Source organism: Helicoverpa zea, chromosome 5 (genome assembly GCF_022581195.2).
Source record: "Helicoverpa zea isolate HzStark_Cry1AcR chromosome 5, ilHelZeax1.1, whole genome shotgun sequence".
Classification (NCBI taxonomy): Eukaryota; Metazoa; Arthropoda; class Insecta; order Lepidoptera; family Noctuidae; genus Helicoverpa; species Helicoverpa zea.
In genome coordinates this window covers 2,647,605-2,670,564 of record NC_061456.1, presented here as the reverse complement: position 1 = coordinate 2,670,564, position 22,960 = coordinate 2,647,605, and the positions used below count along the sequence as shown (strand labels likewise).

The 22,960-nt window shown below is 33.9% G+C and overlaps 1 protein-coding gene across 1 annotated transcript in view; it reads left to right on the top strand.

The window, feature by feature from the left end:
- LOC124630319 (probable serine/threonine-protein kinase DDB_G0267686) overlaps positions 1–22,960 on the top strand; it is a 175,684-nt gene that overhangs the window by 29,457 nt on the left and 123,267 nt on the right. Inside the window, exon 2 of the mRNA XM_047164171.1 lies at positions 9,035–9,190. Within this exon, the coding sequence (XP_047020127.1) occupies positions 9,059–9,190 (132 nt within the window). The 5' untranslated portion in view covers positions 9,035–9,058. The remainder of the gene's footprint in view (positions 1–9,034; positions 9,191–22,960) is intronic.

The following is a 22,960-nucleotide window of genomic DNA, read 5'->3' as shown; positions in this document are numbered from 1 at the left end:
GCATGGTCTCGTACGACACGGGTTTACACTTTCACTTGGTACTAGATCAAATAATGGGAAGAAGTCGATCATTCATAAAATAATGGACGTAAGTCTTTTTAATTACAAATAGACCTCATACATATAGGGTCTTATAAAAGGTCAGACTAGTAGCAAGGTCCCAAAGAGTTAGTCTCACGAAGAATAATCCGGCGAGAAACTCCAGGAACATTCTTGTGATCAAAGATGACGATCTATTGCTTGACAGGCCATGGATCCAAAGCCCCACCATGGTCTTGCGCAGCCTTCATCTGACGTTTTTTTTTAAGAACCGTAGTTTTTCTCTCTTAAGACATTATTTTTTAAAAGCAATTGAATTCCATGTAGATTAAGGAGATATAGAAAAGAGGAAAAGTAAAGCACTTTTCCAGATACGTATATACTGTCCAAGCAGGCAAAGACGCATGAAACAACTAGCCGTATAACCAATGGAAACAGTACCAAGTACTTAATAAACAGACCGATATCTTTCGCCCACAACGTAGTTGATTTACTGCGGACTCTGATCTAGTTGAAAACGATTCTACTATACCGGTCACACTAGTTGTAGAAGTTTGTGAGTGTGTGCGTGTGTGTTTGTAGATATGTTGGTACTGTCACTTCGCGGAATAGGTATATCTTTGTTTTTTGACATACATACAGAGGAGTGTGATTTGGGAGGCAAATCAGGTGTTATAATCTCGTCAAATAATGTAGCCGATGACGACCCTCTGAGGATTGGTGCTAGAGACTATGGAATAATATTGCGCATATACGAAGTATAGTTATTATATGAGTGAATCATGGGAGTGAATTCATATTTCAATGTGGACAAAGTGAGGTGTTATCTCGGGCTGCGGGATTGTTCGAAAGAGTTAGTACTTCGGCCCTGGTACATAAAAGGCCTACGACGGAACACGAAGGTTTTTAGTCAGTAAGAGTCTGACAGTCCCTCACCGCTGCTAACCCACAGCGGGAGGGGTCATTTGATGATTTTTGACGTTGTTAAAAAAAAGGTGTCATCTCAAGTTTTACTTGAATTCTGGCATTGGTTAGGAGAATCTTCTAACTTAAATGCTTTCGAAAACAATACATTTGTCAGACAAACCTACATACGAACACTAAGGCAAGAAGCACAACCTACCAGTAGCTTGTTATTCTTCACTTATCTTTTCGCAGAATCCTAGACCATATCATTAGCATCTTGCAACTCGAGATTCTGTACCACTTTTACGTGAAGGTCAGATGTACCTCGTGTTTTTGTGGGAAAATATGAATTGGTCAAGAACCTCGTACATGGTACTACAATATGTCTTTCTTACAGTAGATTTCGACTTTATCACTAAGGCATAAGGTTCGATGTTGATTGGGAAAATTTTGCAGATTTGAGTAGCTGGATGGGCTGGCCAAGATGTAGATATAAGACAAAGTATAGATAAGACAAAGATTTGTCAGTGTTTTGTTTAAAACGGTACTGTTTTGTTCGCCATTGTTTTTGTATGGTGAAATAGTTCGCGAATTTATATGGTAAATGGAAGTATGTCATAGGTAACTAATTTGGTGAGGTCCAAAATTATTTCGATTACAGTATTTTGACATAGTGAGTAAACCATTTTGCTGAATAAACTTCAGTATGTAAGGAACCGTTTTTAACTGTCTATTTTTTATTGAACCTAGATATTTTGTAGATAATTTGGAAAACCGAAATTCAAAAGTTTCCAATAAATATTCCAAATGCGTACCTAATAGCTACAAGTAGCAAGTCGTGAGCCTACCATTGTAATCATTATCAAGTAACCTGATTCTATCACCCAACTCCGCTTGGCAGATAACCTGACATCAGAAATTCTACTTCCATTCCCACGGACTAAGAAAACATCACCGTTATTCGCAAATCGTTAAAAACCGAATAATCTCCATACATAATATGCTGGTAGGTAAATAGTTTTTCTATATACGGGTAGGTCAATGACTTCGTTTCTTGATATTTAAAACAATTGAATAACTGTTTGTGTGACCCTAGAGGGTATGGCTGTGTGTTTGAAACATGGTGTGTGCCTGAGGCATCGTCCGATATATTGTATGAAATATTAGGTAAAGCACTCTCTGGGGTAATATAGCAATGTTTGTAATCGATTTTGTATTGCCTATTAGTAAGCATAGGAACTAAGTTTGAGTCCTATTATCAAACAGGCATAGCTATGACATCCAAGTGTGTGGCGGGACAGCCAACATGCTAAATTGCACCGGTGATTTTTATATCACCAACATCAACCTTTATTTGTGGTGCACAAGGCTTATCTCACACAGAGAAGTAAATACTTTTGCCTTGAACAGGCCAGACTACTTTTCATCAGCTGAAAGCATATCGTGTCCATCAGTAGCAAATACAAGAACCCATGAACTCAAACTCAACAGCCATTTACGACTAGACCAACTACTTCACAAACGAGATACAATTCGGCAGTACCATATGGAAATGAAAGTGCATACAACCATCTATTTTATGGTATAACGTTAAACATATTCATGGAGAAAGTTATCTCAATGAAAGCTCTGAGATTTATGAGTTGATGTCTGCGTTTGATGGGCGATAGAACTGGAGTGATGTGGGACCGTGTGGGAAGGGAGATCTATTGGGAACTAGAATTGGTTTCAGTCAAAACATTGTTGATATAAACTTGGTGCAAGCTATTTAATAGTGCAAGACGTTTGCAGTGCAGGGAACGAAACTGAATTACGGGATGATTTTCGAAAAAAATATGAAGTGTTCTGGAGATCATTGTTTGAAAATAAATAATATTGAATAGTATGAGAGGACGTTTACATGTTGGTTTAAGTGTTTCAATTTATAGGATGTTGCTTAGAAGCCAGCATAGTTTTCTAAGTTTTTAACTTGTCTAATTAGCACAGATATTAGTTCGTTTTCAATTGACACTTGACCCACAAATGACTAGGTATTTATGTCATTCACACTATAAAATATAAATAAATACTCAATAATAAAGTCGTCAAATCAAGTTGTCAATTGCACTGACACCGTGACACTTATTGAATTCGAAGAAATTACATTCTAGTCATATTCGCAGTAGCTTATCTTTGATGAAAGAAAATATTAGTGTAATGTCTGACGTAGCATCATTTTATTTGGTAGCTACTTACATAGATTCTGAAAAGTGACTGGCCTACAATTCCATGTTTTAACATACTTAACCAGTGATAATATTTTAGGGCTTTTCGAACTTTTGTATTTAATAAAGCTACATTTAGCCTACATTTTCCATTAAACCTGAAAATACACCTTTGTGAAACTACTCTTTAGTAGGTAGTCAATAGGTACAATTTTAGAAGAATATTTTAGTGTTACATATATCCGATGGACATACGGGGTTTATCGGTGACTTACCTACATACGTAATCATTCACCCTTCAAAACAGAAGCATTTACTAAATTCTGTTACTACTAATATTTATACTGTATCAGATGGATGACTAATGTACCGCTTAGATCAATGCTATGTTTACTAAATAGCTTATATAACAGGAAAATAAGAGCAGGTGAATTTTATATAATGTAGCAAAATACGGATTTATACCTTTTACGGATAAAACCAATTCTGCCGCCCACTGCGAGGAAAATGTTGCAATTTTTCATAGCTTGCTCATTTCTTATATTGTTACACTTCCTACATTTGTCGTTGTGAAATTATCTGTTAGTAAACGGGAAGTGTTGCTATATTAATGCATAATATCCTCCTTTTTTTCTTTTATTTTTTTCTTATGGCAACACTGGTCTTATCGACATACAAAGAGGAATGTTTATATAGTGAGAACCTCCTTTCATCGCGCCGCCAGTCGATACTAAAGTTATGTAAAAGGTTAATTAATACAATTAACCACGCATCAAACATAATAACAATTAAATAACAGAAACTCTCACAATAATATCAGCATTACATGGAAGTGCTTTGTTTCTATTTTTCTAAACAACTTTTAAAGATACAAAGAATAGGTGAATATCATTTTCATCCCGTTTTTTTTAATCTATGGAATCAAATTTAAAAAAATATGTCTTTTCAATACATTTATATAAGTCCCAATTTTTGAAAGTTTCTAATGATAACCTAGGGAAACATTTCACTTCCACTTCTGTCCACTTCTGGGCAAAGTCCTCCCGCAAGCTTGGGTGAGCGAAACAGTTCATATTAACATAATCACCCAGTTTCACACAAAACAACAAATTCTTTATACATTTATTCCCCAACAATTCAAGACGAACAAACGTCGTCACGTGCAATACATTCGTAATAGTAGTAAGTTACACAACTCTCAAATTGGCGGTAATGCCGTTATAATGGCTCCAATCGACAGTGTGGCACGGCCTTAATATTTGTCGGTTAAAAATGAAGCCGCGATTCGTTCGGTATGTAACACGCAATTGTTTTTCTAAGGAAATTGATAATTTTATGGTAAACTTTTTAAAGAAACTAGGTCTTCAAAGTGAATATCTGAAATTAATTTTTCAATTTTTTCAAATAAACCATCTTACAAGATCAAAATAAACAAATTAAAGTTGTCACTTGAATTGTCACATTTGCAAGAATATATAGAGAAATTACAAGAGAGACTACGCTTTTTACGACGTCGGTTAAGGTAAAGTTAAGCAACTTTGAATAAAGAGCCTTTAGTATTGATAGACCATTAACTCCTCGACACCAGATTGAACTGTTTCAATCAAGCAAAAGTACACGGGAACCAATAAACATCGTCTATTTCAGGAAATCGAACCGCTTTTCCAGTACATATTTACGTACGACCAATAACTCAAAGTTATTTACAGCGAATCAACTAAAAACACTTAAATTATATCTCTTCCCGACGTGCTAAATCATTTACACAATATGATGTAAACGTATTGTACTTACTTCTGCGTTTATCATACACTTAACTTTATACAAGTTTAAACAGTACTCTGAACCAAGCAAATATAACCCCTATTCCCTATACCTAAGGTTCACTGAAACTGCATGTTGTGTTTGGCAGCAAGTGAATAGATATGGTAATGTTCTGGCTAAAAGCTGTTAGTTTAGAGTTGGGAATTGCTTTTGCTTATATAATTACTCCAGTTGTTGTTAGTGACAATTTCAGGACATAACTCTATGGGTTTATTTAGCGATCGTTTTTAAATACGTGGGTATTAAATTTTAATGATATAGGGATTAGAATATATTGGAATTAACAAGAAAAGTAAGCGTTAGGAAATGGTATAATGTTATAGTTTTCTGTTTAAAACATACAATAGTTTTACTATTTTTAAGTTAAAGGTGTGCTCATTGTTAATAAAGTAGGTGTATTTTGAAATGGCTTATGTTTAACTGATCACCAGAAATAGTAACAAATAGCAGACAAAAATAGTAAATGATCACCAAAATGAAACTCGCATTTTAATGTAAAATGATAACCAAAGTTTTAACACTTTGCTATCCTATTTAAGTGAAATTACTCCAAAATAAATCATGCGCAAGCCAAAAATAGTAAATGATCACCAAATTTAAACCACCATTTTAAAGTAAAATGATAACCAAAGTTTTTACATTCTGCTATCCTATTTATGCAAAATGAGTCCAAATAAATCATTGTTACCCCAAAAGTAGTAAATGATCACCAAAAGTAGTGAATGATCATCAAAATTATACCAGCGTTTTAATATAAAATGATAACCAAAGTTTTTACATCTTGCTATCTTGTTTAAGTAAATTGACTCCAAAAAAATCAGTTCGGCCTGATACAATAAATGTAATAACATTATGGGGACCTTTTTCCTGCTCTAAGGTGGAAAATTGTCTATTGCGTTGCATGCCTCTAAACAGTGCGATAAGAGTGTGTTTTCGAGGGAGTGTATTGAGAAACACATTCTTCTTCTTTCTCCTGCCCTGTTCCCAATTTTACTTGGGGTCGGCGCAATATGTCATTTTCTTCCATTTTCCCCTGTCACTCGTCATACTGACACTCACGCATGCATTGCAAGCCGGACACAAAACTTAATATGGCATCATAATACTTTATTTGGTAATAAGCCTACATTTTATGGCTATCACAGTGACTTATTTAGGCAAAAATAATACATTAATTTGGTCGTCAAGAGTTGGTGATCATTTACTAAATTTGGTGGTCGAATACAATTTAAAGTGAAGTCGTGACTAAAATAGCTGGTACTATTACATTTTTAGACTTTATTTTTCTGGTGTTCAGTAGATTTTTCTGGTTGCAAAACTAAGGGTATCAAAGCATTTTATGGTGGTCATTATATTTGTTCCCTTTTGAAATTAATTCAACACACGTACAAATTACATTAAATATTGACTTAGACAAACAAAAAATATTTGACCAGATAATATTGGCGAGTAACTTCCAATGTAAATAAATCGTATTGGTACCTATTTGTTTAAAAAGCAAAAACTGTTCTCACGTTTAAAATTGCTGTCTCTTTGACAAAACTAAAATCTGCATCCACATTTTACAGATAATCTACGATTGTAATAGATTAATACCACTAATTTCCCGGTAAATATCAAGACTATGTTAACTTTACTAATTCGATTATCGTGAACTCGTAACCACAATTCTTCTCAAATTACGTGACAGTATAATTCTAATTTTATTCACTGGTATTTCGCGCTAAAGCTCATTCACACAGTATTTACCCGATACCCTATTACGTATCCGGTACAAAAGTATCCTCAAACTGCAGACTAAATAGTTGGCCGACAGTCGGCCCGATGCTTAGCTGCTTATAAAAATATAATAATGCTTGCTTATAAAAATATTTTCTTAGAAAATCGAGAATTCAATCAAAGTTTTTATTCCGTCTGATACCTGACCGGTCAATACCAGCCAAATACCTGATCATTGTAAATTGCCCACTCCCATTATACATCTCCGTACTTATCAAGCGTCCGAACAAACTGTCGGCCGACTGAAAAGTCTCCAGTTTGCGAGTACTAAGGCAACCGCAAACGCTATTAAAGGACAATGTAAACAATACCTAATGTCACCTTGTTCTCAAACTGTCGTGTCAAGGGTCTCGACGATTAGCGCTCTATTATAAGAACACAGGACATTTCGATACGCCATTTTAAAACACAAATAACCAGGATTTGGACAATTCAAATACCATTTTTATGTTAATTCTCACTTGTTTGTACAATTTCGGTGACTAATGCGTCCTTAATTTTCGTCATTGATCTGTCATGTCGATAACTATTCAAAACAAGTTTGGGCTTAGATGTAATCGGCACGAATTTATTTTTAGACCCAAGATAATCCTGTGTCATTTTATCTAAACTTTGATCGACTACCGGGATTTTCAATGTCAATAGCGGATCAATGACAGTATCTATTACGCGGTAAAAACTATTTGCACACGTTCGATATTCAAACGAAATTGACGAGTTTTTCTTTTTTTTTAACAAAGAGGTCGTATATTTTTGGTTCTTAGAACTTCTTGTTTGGTAAACTAAGACAATGTATGAGACTGTCTCTTTAGATGTCCAAATTAGAAAAGTAAACGGTTGAATGGAAATAAAAACAAACACGCTTAGGACATAAAGCTGTGGTAGGTCTGTAAGCGGAAACGCACTGTAAATAACTGTAATTTTTATACGTAACATTAATAGCGATTCGGTGGTAAAGTATAAAAATTACAGTTCCGATAAAAATACGTTTTGGTATATAAGATACAGGTTAACTGTTAAAGAGGTTTTGTTTTAATTGTTTTAACAATGCAATGATGTAACAACTTTTGTGTCGCGTAAAGAGGCATTCACAAAATTATTGATCTTTAACCCGTAAAATTTTATAGCAGTGACACAATAATTTTGTCATTTACTAGATACGTTTTTTTCCTCCTTTCTTTTTATTTTTATAAATTCTTGCAACTTCGTTCCAAAAAATCCAACGGCCTTTGTTAAAATATAGGTACAATTTGTAGGATCTAATTTACACAAAGGCAACCGAAATTATCTTGGGAATTCTTGCTCAGAACCAACTCAAAACCCAGACTATGAAGATGTATAAATTTATATTTGCAAACTTTAATATTATAACATTTGGCGACTCGTATCTTACTCCTGAGTACTGGTACGCGCTTATAATCCATTCCCGTCACTTAATACACAGATTATATAATAGTTACTACGTAACAGATAAACCACTCCATACAAAAAAGTCCATACCTACTGTTATAAGCACCTACAAGTTCCCCAACTACCTACAAATTCCTAGCTGCGTTATAAAATGAACCTTAAAAGCTCGAGCGCTTGATTGTTATTCCAATGCGATAGCGCACAGTTCAGTGACCGCAACCGTGCCGTGGCCGTGCTTAGGGTTGCTTCTTACAATTTATTAATATTTAAGTAGGAAAACAAAGTTACGCTTATTTTAAGATAGCCTTTTTTAAAACTGAGTTTTTAAATAAAAAGTAATATCAAGAATATTTTTCTTTAGTTAACTATTTTATTGCCTACTAAAATGGAGTATGGGTACATATTACTAAATATTACCTAATACGTAAGCATAGGTAAGTACTTAAGTAAAGCTTTCGTCAAAGTCAAAGGCGGTTTCCAACTATTTTTCGAGCACAAGTGCTATACCCCATATGGTACAACTCCGTCGAGTGTTGATGTCGACCTAAAATTGGTTTCTGCATAGCGAAACTCGTAATGTTCCGAGTCGTCATTAAGTTGGACCAGAACTATACCTACTTACACTCGAGATGTAAGTAGGTATAGAATGCAACAGCATAACATGCCACGAAATAAAAATAATAATATTGGAGCGCGCGCGGCGCGTGTGACTGTTGAAAGCCCTGAGCCGCGTGGGGCTACCGGTAACCCAGCGAGCGGTAGGCATTTATCGCGCACAAGTACGTCGAGTGACAGAGGCCTGCTTAATATAAGGACAAATAATACCAAACAGCAAACAAAAAATCTAAAATCCCTATTTCCCTCTCCCACAGAGCATGCCGCCGCCCGTGTAAGGCATGAGCGGTCGCGGAGCGGGCGGACAGCGCTGCCAGCTGATCCTGCAGCGCTGTCTCGCGATACAACTCACCAAGCCGGGCAACGCGCCCGATGACTTCTGGATGTACGAGTCCGGCTATCTGCTGTTTCAGGTATGTAAAACATATTTCCCTCTCCCACAGAGCAAGCTGCCGCCTACGCCGCATATGTAGATATGTGGAAATACTTATATTACTAGTAAAGCTTGGTGTATACCGGTGAACGCTTGTTTACTATCCACGTTTAACTAAGCAACGATTAGTTCATCGTGTTGAAAGTTTTCTTCTAAATATTTAAATGACATATTTGTATTTAAAAAGACGGAAAGTTCGATTATTTTATTATTCGGATTATTTCAAGTTCTAGGCATTCCATTTAACAGGAATAAAATAAATCATTCTCGCTCACAGGCGCACCTCCGCCTTACAATATCCTAACACCAACAAAGCCGATGTTTACGTTTCGATCGCCGCACAGCTGATGCGTTAGAGGCCAATAACTCATGCACAGCCCGCCATGGATGTCTAATAAATGGCTACCGTGGTTTACCCACCGAGTGTAATCTGTTGTACGTGCTTGCGGGGCTGATCTGATAGTAAATGGTTAGATTTGTGACGTCACAATACACAAATGTAGTCGTATCGTATTATCAACATGTATTTCCAAATAAATATTTTTCTAAAAACTGCAAACAGTGCAGTAGATGGTAGAGGGCTAAGTGCAAAACTGAAATTACTGAATAAGTGATTTCCGAAACTATCCTCAGGATAGCGTGAACAAGAATTTTGTATTTTTTTGCCTTTAAATACATGTTGTGTCTTAATATGTTTATGAAGGCTTATGCTACCAATACAGAAGATGGTAGCGATTCCCTCAGAACCGCACATATTTATTAAACTGTGGTTTGCTTTCGATGCAACTTTGCACAGCCTGCAACTTGTACCCATAAACCCAGCATAAAACCACACATAAAATTCCAAAAATACACATAAAATGATAACCACACACACATAAAATTCCCTACTGCAAGTTTAAGGACTAATAAATTACCGTTAATTGAAACACAGTGGTTTGAATCGCTTCCTTATCTGTTTAGATCAAAGTACGGGCTGAAATACCGGACCATATTAGGGTAGAGTTTACAGACATTAATTTAGATCGAGTGAGCTAAATAACTAATTCACCTACAGTACTTTGATGTCAAGTTACGAGCACGAGCGGGGCCTTGAACAATGACCAATTTATGTCTGTGTTGGTAAAATTAAATGGCGGTCAACGGCCTCCGCTCGAATCGTCTTATTACTACTCCATATTTGGATATTGGAGTCAAAGCTTTGTTTGTAGTTAAGTTATGGCGCATTGGTTACTGGATCGATTGATCTTGTTATTTTATTAGCTCGTGTTTGGTTTTGAAGTTGCATTCATGCGAGTTCCTTTAAGTGAAATGTCAGACCATTTACCACAGTGTTGTTCTTGTCGGTTTTAAACTTATTTAGCTTTATTCTAACACGGGTTAACATTAGCATTGATCCTTTGTGCAAAAAGAGGTGCAAGTGTTGATAGGCCTTAAGAGCCTATCTTTCGTCAGTTAGTCTTTTAAAGTTATTTTACAAACACTGCTGATATAGAATTTCTTGCTTTATGCAAAACTCTCCTTAGCTAATTATTTAGGTACTATAATTTTTTTGATAAATCCTCGCAATCGCTAACCGCTCTCGCTACCTCCTATGCCTTACTAACACATGTAATCGAATGCAAAGCCGTAACGCGATACTGACCGGTCAGCTGCGACAAAGTTCACACAGTCGCACTTATCATTCCACATCCATTGCAATTTACACCATAACCCTTTACAAATATAGCCTATTTTCCATCAGCTGTAGGCATGATATCAAGTGATAGGATTACTAGCCTACATTCAGTGATAGTTTAATGACCCTCTGTTGCAGTTTTATTTCTTTTTCATCGTTTTTCTTCTTGAATAGGATGGATTAGCGAAAAAAGTTGTTGCGAACAATTGGTTTTGTGTTGCATTTTTTTTATGTAAGCCTTTTGAATGGTGAAGATGCTATCGTGTTACAATTTCCGTTAGAAGATTAAATAATGTTCGGATGATGTTCAAAAATATAGACGTGCATAATAAAAAGCTCATTTTATGGCACTCTTTTTGAAGATAAACAGCATATAATAATCTTAGAATATATAAAAAGAAACCATCAATTCAGCAGCATTGAAACAATGCATACTTTTAGAAGAAAATAAAAACACCAAAAAAGACAAGACCTCTTCAAAACCAGGCATATTTATAGAGAGTCAAACTACCAAACTTAGCTAGAACTGACATGAAGACACTAAAGAAAGTTGCACACACGCGTAGGACGTATCTAAACAATTTCACGTACACCCACACACAGGAGATAAGCATCAGGGTATGAGGCAGTAGTTTTTAATTTGACCCATAAATTATGGGCAAATACTCGTGACCTCACGTCGGTAGCAACTGCATAGAAAGTTCAACCTATGCGAGGGTCAGGCGGTATCTTTGTGACTCATAACGAGAGAGATATAGAGAAGTTCAGATTTGTTTTATGTGTTCGGAGGCCATTTCTAAGTGAAACATGTAGGTGAGTGAGTGGGCTGTTTTTTTGGTGGTTTGATGTATAATCAGCAGTTCTTGGGGTATAAAACAGCCAGAACGTTTCTAGCGGTTCTAAATTTCCGTATAAAAAGGTAAAGGGTTACCTTTGTAGGCGCCAGCTTTTTGCAATTTCAGTAACGATTTTCAGCCTTGCTCTTTTGGCCTTTTTTTGGTTGCAATTTGACTTTGAAAAGGCCCGATCCAAATGAATTACACGAGTAGAAAGACTGTATGCTTTTATCAAAGTTTTCCGCCAAATCCTCAAATAGACATTAACAGTCAATTGTTTGTAGTTAATAGTGACAGAGTATTTCTATTAAATATATAATAAATATTAAATATTAATAAAGCCTCTACTATTTTAAGTTATCAATGGGTTTAGCCTTAATATTGTTATGATATATTGTGATGGCGTAAGTAATTTTACAAGTGATTGAGGCCCAGATTTTAAAATTGCTCTCATTTTAAGATTCTGTTATGTGTCGATTATATCTCTTGTGAATTGAAAGTATTCTTTTGTTCGGTTTTTATCAGTATTTGACCTCGACCTATTTATAACAAAGTTATAGACTTACAAAGGCCTTTAGGCATCAGTATCGAAATGTTTGCAATATAAATATATCAGAGGCTTACAGTATATAAGTTGGATTACTTCCAATACAGAATCCATTTCGTTAAGCCGACATGAAGCTGCTCAATATTGAGTCAATACTTTCGTTATATAACAACAAAATTGAATTTATTTGCTTTCAGCTTTTCCTTGCAATTTACCATATATTTTAGCAGTAGGTACCTAATATCAAATTATCATCAGCATTTTACTGTATACTGCTGGGCATAAACCTCTTCTCATATTGAGAAGGAATGGGATTAATCACCAAGTTTGCTGGGTTTTAGCTATACTCCATTTTCAGTAGGCACGTAGGAAAATATATTGTAGCATTTTTTACAAAAATAAGTTTTAGAAAATAAAAGACTCTTAGAATGATGATTCAATTGATTAAGTAGTTGTACAAAACAATTTTACTGTAATGAAATTGTTATACTTCTGCATCAATCCTACATTACAGCAATATGGTTTATTATGATTTATTACGTATATTTTTCCATGTCTAAGAAGCTGTGCCGTCCTATTGCGTAAGGTATGATCACGGAAAATGAATACCTAAACCTTTTACATTTCATCGCGCATACATTGATGGATCTGTAGTCTTTTTTTTAATGAAAGCTTGTAAACATAAGACGAATGCCTAATATAAAATTGTTGAATGAATAGGTGCCTATATTTGTTTTTGTTTGATACTTTAGGTAAATCTTTTTTAACAAATACTTAGGTGTCGCAAAATTTTAATAGATAAATAATAATAGCTTTATAAATAGTCACACCAATCTTTGTGTACCTTGTTTCATAAGAAAAGGATGTGTAGGTAAGTATCTTGTAAATGTAATAAACAAGAATAATTTTTCATACATTTGTCTGTAAACGCATTCTTACATTTTTTTGTTATTTAATTGAAAAACTTACAAACATGAATTTAGTGTCCATCCACAAAAGTCCTGCAAAAGTGTATTGTAGAGAAACAATGGAAATAAATCTGTTAGCTACTCTTTGTTATGTGGTCGTCTCGTCGCCGCCTCGGGTCGTAATTTCCGTGGCAGACTTTACGCCGCAAATAAAACGCTGCGATCATTTTATGTGATCCGATCGAGACTGATGCTAGGTTATATGAGAATTGGTTTACGAGGTTAGACTATGTAAAATCTTGTTCTAAAGTTTTGCATCATTTAAAATTGCGGACCTTAAATAGTTTGATTAATTTTGGTAACTTTGATATGAATAGCGAAGCAGTTTGTTTTATGAGTTAGTTTAGTAGTAGTTTTTCTGACTCTTTTATTAATTGCGATTCAGAACAATAATTACGGTTCTTTTTAAGCATATAAAATCTCTTCATTTTCTCATAATCTGGTCCTTATTCGTAACGTGTCGCAACTCTGTGGATTCTAAGAAAATATTACCTACTGAAGAATAATTCAGAAAAATACACTTTCCTACAAAATTAATACCTGTCTAAAATTGAGATACCTACTTGTCTTTGATAGTCTGTTAGCCTGGAAGCCGACCCCAACATAGTTAGGAAAAGGCTCGGAGTATGATGATGTCTTTGATATACTCTCGTACTTGCAAAGCGACCTTCAAACCGCGACCCTCGCAGTGATTTTATCAAAACACGTGATTTTACAAAACTCTAGTGACGCGTTCCGAATCGAAGGACGCTACGAATTTCACTCCCAAATTACCAATTTTCCTCAGTAGGTAAACAATTAAATAATTTTACGTTAATCGGAACGTTGTTTACGGTTTTCGAGTTATATTTCGTCAATATTCGTGGGATTGTTAAGCCGGCATTGACATTGGTGTAAAGTGGAAATTGTAACTAATTTGATGTTAACTGATTTATTTAATTTCGTTAAAACTATTGATAATAGGGTTGTTTCCAATTTTCGAAAATCTATTTAAATAGCTTCCAAATAATTTAAAGATCACCCCTCCTATGATTTTGCGTCTTAAATCTCTTTACTTTTTATGTATTCGATTTTTTTTCTATTTTTCTTAAAACATTGCCCAGAAAACGCTCGATCACGTGACTGTGACGTCAGAGTATACTATGTGTTCCTTTACACTTTGCACATCTAAAGAGAAGAAACTAATTAGAAAGAAGTCATTGATTTTTAAATTCTAATAATGTATTCTTATGACATAGATACAAAAACAAACATTTTAAACATTTACATTATTCTTAAACATTGGGCACAAAAGAAAATACCTGTAATGTTTTGAGTTGTGTACGCGGTAAAATAAAACTGTGCAAAGGAACGTAAAGTTTGTGTTTGTTATTGAGGTTATATTTGTGTTATCTTGGTTATTAGCAAAGAATTGAGCCACAAAAAAACTATCATCTTTCATAAATCCTTTCTCCATAATTCTTTTCTAACTTTCTTTCGCTCAAATACAAATAAAAACTAAAGAAAACATCACATCAATTCTCAGTTTATACCTGTCATAGACTGTCACTGTCAAATACTTGTCATTGTCAATGTAAAGTGACGACATCGGACTCGATTCGCCGTTTTCAAGGGCATGACGTAATAGACGATAAATTTAAATTTCATAAATTATTTAAAAATTATGTGGTCAGTTATTATTAATATAATATAGCTTATCGTGTTTCTAGTTTTGTATACATTCGGTGCATATACAAATTTTTAATTGACTGAATACTAGGAAACAACCCTATTATGACGTTTATTTGATGATCTGACCTAATTTTTGCTATTTGTAATTTTGAATAAAGTTACTTGTTATTTTATAACTATCCAGTTTTATTATTTAGCCGAAAAAACGAATCATAAATCCATTCAAATATATCATGTAAACTACCTGTACCTGATATCATAAAAAAAACTTGATGCTTTCGTTATAATGCTCAAATACTCTTTTTTCGAAATACCAATTTGACCTTACAACGCAGTAGTAATAGACAATTATGTCATCAGTTACGAACAACGATAACCTCTTTCACTTTTATTCAAGCAAAGATGCTATCTTATTCAGCCTATTATTTAATCTGTGGCGACAATACCATCTTCAGTGTATTTAACCATTTACACTCTTTTGTAATCTGTGTATTTATGAAATATCGATTGTAATCTCGATCAAAGGTTAAAGTGGAGCTATTGTTAAAAAGTTACTGGCGATTAGTCATAGTTTCAGTTAAATTAACCATGGTTTAATGACGTATTGTGTGAATGTGGTAAGTCGCGCTTTCCAACACTTTATGCGTGAGAATCATTGCTTATTTCTGTAGGATGACAACTCTATTAGTGCTGTGACAGCAATATTTATGCGTTAAGTGATGTGTCAGATTTCAAAGCTAATTGGACTTCGATTTATAGCTCGATTATAGCTGAATAAAAATGATTAGCTATAGATTTTTATCATGCTTTGATACCGTGGTTAACTTGTGTACCCACTAACGTTACTAGGACGGGCTTAATGTAGGAAAAATCTATCATCAAAAGTACCCAATTCGTAGTAAGCAACATGCTTTCAACGTAGTATTTTTACAGAAAAGGAAAAACTTTCCACGAACGAGAACGACATGAAGATACATCTTGTTTGAAGTGTTAACTATGGGAAAATAACACTAATAGGCACCCAGAATGCAAACATACACGTATCAGTAATTCAGTATATTTTTAAATAATTTTAACGGCCATACCATCGACAATTTAAAGAAGTGTCCGCTTTTACCATAGACCGTAAACGGCAAGGCAAAGATAAGCTACGTACAGCCTCAACGAATACTTTTATGGTCGGTCACACTTTACAATCGATTAAAACTATCGCGTCGGCATCACTAGCGGTTTTACTTTCATTATACATTTTACTTTCGATATTTATATTAATAAAATCTTATGAGGTCGTATTTATAATTATGCAACTCGGATAATATCGATACAGATTTAATCGAGTCCATTAAAATCGATTATTTCTCGCCTTAAGCATTAATACCGGGGTTGTTAAGGGCATTTGATTACTCGTGATAAAATGTTATCGATATTACGTTTATTAGTTACACCCATCTTCCGGCGATGTGGGCTAGTTATTACAAACATGACTTACAATTGCTGAACGTTATTGCCACTCCAAATTGAACTTTATTACTTTAGAATAGGAATCATTAAGATAAGTTTTTCACTTTATATATTTTAGGAGTCCCGCCGAAACCTTTCATCGCAATCAATTTGTTTTCAATTACGTATTTGACGTTTAATAGCATTTCGTGTATTGAACAATAGGAATAACGGGAAGTTACGTAATTGAAAACCTTTTCTAATAACTTGTTTACTAATATTTCGGAAATACCTGGACTGAACGAAAGAAGATTTAATATGTTATTTCCGATGAAATGTTAATGTGTGTATATGTGTGTGTGTAGGTAGGTATGTGTGACTCCGAGATCGCTTTCCTTCCTTTTCGAGTAAATTAAAGAAAATACGACTTTTCACTTCTGTTCGACTGTTGATTGGTTTAAACTTGTTTTATTATCGCTTGGAAAGGAAACAGCTTGGATATGTATGTGTTTTTGTTTGTTTATTTTCTTGCAGTTTAAAATTGTTTGCTATTTGAAAAGTTATTTTACAAATTAACTGGTTGATTGACGCATAGTTTGAATTGGAACACTCATAGGATATGCTTGTGAAGTCTGATTTTTGTTATTAATGCAGCAAGATTGTTTCGACTTGGATTTCCTAGGGTGCAAGATAATTATTTAGTACAAATTCAATTTTATCTCAGGAAAATATACATATTCATTTAGCATCTAAGCTACTATTTCTTTCTGTAATTTAATTCGCCCCGTGCGTAATACCAATATATGTAGGTAAAATATGTTATAGTTTTCATTAGGCACGCGCACAAATCAGCGAGGCGATAACATATCGCGTGAGATTAAGTGTGTACTCAGCCTTAATGACCTACTTCTGTCCCGTATTCCTGTAAAATGTACTTAACGAACAATGTGGGTTAATGAGAGATTAATAATATTGAGCTCATGCGTGTTTGTTTTTTACTGATTTCCCATAAAGGAGCAGGTTCGTATTTCAGCGGTTTTAGCCTGAAAGTACAAACAGTTACAAACATACCTGAATACATTTATAAGCTGAAGAGATTGTTTGTTTCAAAAATTCAGTGTAGTGTAAATAGCTCATTTATCGAAGAAAGCTATAAGTTATTTCTCTCGGTACTCGAATGAAACTGTTAAGAGTAGCTAGTAGGTAAATCTTATGAAAACGACTAACGTCTAAAAACAATTTCTCGGTCCATTTATCGTTTTAGAAAAAGTGCCCACTTATAACATTAGAACATTAATAACAATTGATTGGTTGTACCGTAAAATTAAAACGCGCGCCGACAGCCCGAATACTGGTCATTAATAAATTTTAAGAATAGGGCTGCCTCCTGCTTTTAGATCATGCTTCGATGTTTGATATTATAATAACCTAAATGCTGTAGATAAATGGCAAAAAATATGCCAAAGTAAGGACTAGATTGCTTGTGTTTTTTTTTTTTATATATTTTAAGAATCTATTTTCTCATACAAAATTTGAATCATTTTTCATTGATTTATTTTCAGAATACTTTTCAATATTGACTCTGAATTAGTGACTTCATAAAACATAAGAAAATTTGAGAATCTATAGGTGGCTATTTCATAAACTACTGCTCGAACAGTGTGTTCCCTGCGTCAGTTTTAATTTCCAGCATACAAACTGAGAACTGACAGCCCTAACCTAATATCCTCTTATCTATCTCCGAAAGACAATTACAAGCGTTTACCGCAGTAATTAACAATGTTAAATAACTAATGCATAACTGAACTGAAGGAATATTAGACAATTATTGTCGGATTGAATAGAAAGCACTTGTAGTCACGAAATTAAACGTATTAAGTATAGGATGATGGTGTAATTATCAAATGTGGGATTGTTTTGGTTACGTTACATGATTTTTATGATGACGGTTTTTATGGTAGGTTAAATCTTTTCATTAGTTATATCACTAAAACCCTCAAATTAATAGATAAATAGAGCTCTTAGGCCAACTTAACGAGGAACTTCCTATGTATATTTGTACACTCATATAAGTATTTAAGTAATGTACCGACTTACTTTTAATGTCGTTAAACAAATTAAGCGTGTGTACCTATTTAATAAACTCATGTCCCGAGTTTCTATTTATTACCTTATAAATAGTTCATTGAGATAATCAAGCACCCAAAAACTTACTTCTGATAAGCTTTAACTCACTATCTTCGACAATGGATTTACGAGTGACATTGGTAAATATCTCAACAATATCAACTACAAATTATAACTTTCTTTCATTCCATCAATTTTCACATAACATATCAATCAGATTCCCATAGCCAACTGAATTATGTAACTCCAAAATATTGGTATCTTCACCATCTGACATTTCTGTCAGTTGACAAAACGTCAAAAACAGAAAATGTCAATTAATAGCACTTATATCGTTATGTCAGATTTTTAGAAACTACGCGTAAAGCTGGGTGTTGGAGTTTAATCAATTAATTTCTTGGGATTAATGTCACTTGCTACTGACGTTTTTGTAGAATTAAAAATTGAAGATTATTGATATGAGGCTCGGGGGCAGATTGACACAAAGGGCCGGTTGCATCATACCACTTTTACTTGTTATTGGTTATCAAAACAAACTGACATTTTATGCTGTGTTAAGTGCAATTTAACGACTTGTACTCATAGCTCTATATACTTCTTTGTTATAACACTTTTGTATGAAGGTAACATAAAAATCTATTAATCCATTTTTCATTGCTACCTTAAAAACACATCTAGGTACAATACTTACTAGGCACACTATAGATTAAACAGTCGGCCGAAAGCTGACCCGATAGTTGTACTTAATTCTTTTCTTTTAAGAAAATCTTGGTTCCAATCAAAGTTTTCAATCGGTCTGATATCGACCACCAGATCTTTGGAATGTGCGTCTTACCACATCTTCATCCATTAAACTGCAATATTTTCAACAATACACCAAAAATCAGTAACACTTTTCAAAAATTTCCCATCAATAAATGTCACTGTACATTGATCCCCTTTGGCACGAGCTAATAAAAAAAGAAAAAGAACCATAGATATTAATCACCGCGGTTAGGGGACCGATCACTTTCTCGAGAAAGGTATTACGTAACGGACGTGTGTCGGTAATTGCATACGTTTTCAATTGTATGGTCATAGGTCAGTTACAAGTTGGTTCTTTTTTGTTTGTGTTAATTTTGTTGGTTGTTTTAGTAGCTATAGTGTAGCTTTATTTTTGAGTTTGTATGTTATATTTTGGTAGTATATTAACTGATTTTATATGTAAGATTATGTATCGCAGAGCCCCAAAATTCCGAGTCGCATATAGTCTTACAATTAGGTGGAAGGTAGGTATAGGTTGGATTCACATATCTTACTATGAAACTATAGTTTGGATTTACAATTGTACACATTTGATTTGTTCTTTTGAGTGATTGACCAAATTTTCTTTAATCTCTCATTACTTCATTTCATTGATAATTGATTGAAGACCAATTAAGACAGCAGTTACTGCAATATGAAAAATTGTTAGCTAATGATAATATTAGCTAACAATTTCAATCTATAAAGATTGCCAAGAAAAAAACTATGGACTGCATAAATTAAAAACGAAATTGAATATTTCTACGCAACTGCCCACTCATATTTTAATGTGCAAGGCAATTTGTGTATGCAACTTAAGACTTAGGACATAACACAATGCAATGTATTGTTACTGTGTGAACTAGGCATAACATGTTATGTGCATTACGTTACTACGAAACAGACGACAGTTAATTAACGTTAATTTTGGTTAATTTAATGTTTGCAAGTCTAAGTGTGGTTTAATTGATCATAGTAATAACGTTAACTGAAAATTACAAAGAAAATAATTTTACGAATTATTTATTTATCAATTCTTCACTCCAATTTACTATTCTCATCAAAATGGTATGTAACCTTATTTCATCAATAACCACCTAATTTATTTTTAAACTATCATTGAACATTCAAAAATCGAATACTTCAAAAAAAGAACGAAATTCCTTCTAATTGACAACCGCGTCGGTCTGCGTCGTTGAAACCAAATGACCTTTGCACTTTGCGTTCCAAAAACGAAACAGTTTAAAAAGTAAAATATCTGATGATGGCCAGTACCAGACGCGGTTCGTAGACAACCAGGAAGTGTCTGGTATTTTTAGATATTTATTTTTAATTAAGAGAAAAATAGTAATTGTATTGGGAAAGTCGGGAAAATACCTATTGGTACTTTTTTGGTGAATGAGGGAAAGAATAATGCCGACGAAGTACGTTGTATCTAAGTAAATCTTATAAGTACCTATTAATATCTGGTTAAATATCAGAGTTCGGGTTTCAAAATAGAGTCGAGTTTTCCTTAATTTGATGATTTTGTTAAGCGCTATCCTTTGATCCACTAATTGGGTTACGTAATAAATATTCAATTCAATATTTACAATAAATACTGATTACCACTTAAATTGAATTCGGAGAATAATGAGTGACAATCTGTTGACAGCCATTTTACATAAAGGTGAAAAGAAAGTTTGAGCTTAAAAACACAATACCTCCTGCCCAAGGGCGACAACTTGATATGTTTATTTATTACTTAAAGGATTAAGAAATTATATAATACCTCTTTTTAAAGCGCAATACAGAAATATTTATCTAATCAAAACATTTTGTTATTCATTTTCAATTGGATAACTAATGGTAGAAATGGTAGCTTTTTTGTTAGTAGTAAGTATGATAAATGATTGATGACTGTTGATGTATGAACTATGAAGTCACACCTCTCGGCCAATTGCAAAAAAGTGTATGTGCGTATGTCAGATCTCTGGTTTTGCAGATGTAACTTATTGAAAATATAACCCTGAAGTCTTTTATTTATTTTTTCATAGTGGAAACATAATGAAAACCTACTTTAAATTATGAAAATAGCAAGCTCTCATGAAAAGTCTTACAATGGTAAAAAAAACGTTGGTCCCAAGGTCCCAACCTGCATGAAACTTTATAGAACATATCGATGATCTACACTATGGCCGATCAAATTAACCTTCGAGTAACCTACCAACAAATTACAAACTAGATATTGTTGGAAGTTAACTTTAATGGAGAGCCGCTACAAAGTTAAGGCTAAGTTTCGGCTTGTTCCTGTAATCTAAGTTAGGCGGCGATAGATAGTGAGGTAAGGCATTGATTTCATTAAGACTGTATCGATATATCGATAGCTTAAATTCATCGACAACACAACCGACATTAAACTTCTCTTTTTAACTGACTTCCTAAAAAAGGAGGAGGAATAAATTCGGATGTTTGTATTTTTAATGTTACTCGTAGAAGTCGGTGGCAAAATAAAAAAAAACTGCATCCTCTAGACACCGACTTCTAGACCGATGCACCCTAAACAGTAATTCTTCTCTTGCTTTTTGGTGTTTTAGGATTCGTTTTTTATTGTCATAGGTTTTTTCCTAAAGAAATTTTTTTTTAATTGAAAAAGATTACGACACGTAAACTACTGATGTTGGTAAAAAACTAATAATAACAACATGCATTTAATCGAAATAAATAAGTTAATTCCTAACAAATGACTTTGCAATAATTACCCTATTAACGATTAAAAGTGCAATTTGTTCACACATCTTCCTCAGTTTAATATCTTTATTTATTCTTGTATCCCTGAGAACATGTGATTGTGCATTATTAAAATGCAATGCAAGTTTATTTATTTCTCACATTGGTTATTTCCTTATTGATCATTCTTATGTTAATTTGAGAAGATGTAAAAACTTGTGTTTCCGTGAGTGCTGGGTAAGATTGGCAGTAAGTTTATTGTCTTGTTGATTTAAATAATAAGTCAATATGGTTAGAAGAAATGTGACTTGTGAGATGACGGTATAGGTAGAAGGTGTGGAAGAAAAAACTGGTGTATCGACCCCAAATCAAATTGGGATGGTGATGATGATGATGAATCACATACCTACTCGTCAGTAGAGCATGTTACTGCTATTTATCTATCTACTAATAACCACATTACCCTAGTATTTTTTACTCTAACCTTTTCCTATTTAAGTGTTTCTTCTGAAGTTATTTAAATTATGGTAAAGTATAATCTTAAACATTTAAGCTTTTTATTTTTAGTGCATGTGGGTAAATTCTACATAGGCACATTAATCAAGATTAATTACTTGGCCCTTCGGGGTACCTACCGTGGCCCAATTACACGTTTCATGCTAATTAAGCAAAAATATCAAATTATTTTCTTACTTTATAATATAATTTCGCGTAGATAACCTTGTGTTGGCTATGAGATTTTTTTTAAATGAATAATCTAGGCTAAGAATTATCATTATTATTAGCCTTACACAGCTTTAACGTTATTTAATAAATCCCATCAGTTAAGCACCACAAATAAGCTGTCTAACAGCAAAAATCTAAATGCTGTACTATTTCACACTATTAGTAACTCATATCTTTTCTCATCAGTACCAAGTAACTCCCGACACATCTCTATAGCTATAAGAACGAATGCATTTTTATGGAAACTACCATCAATCTATGTCGA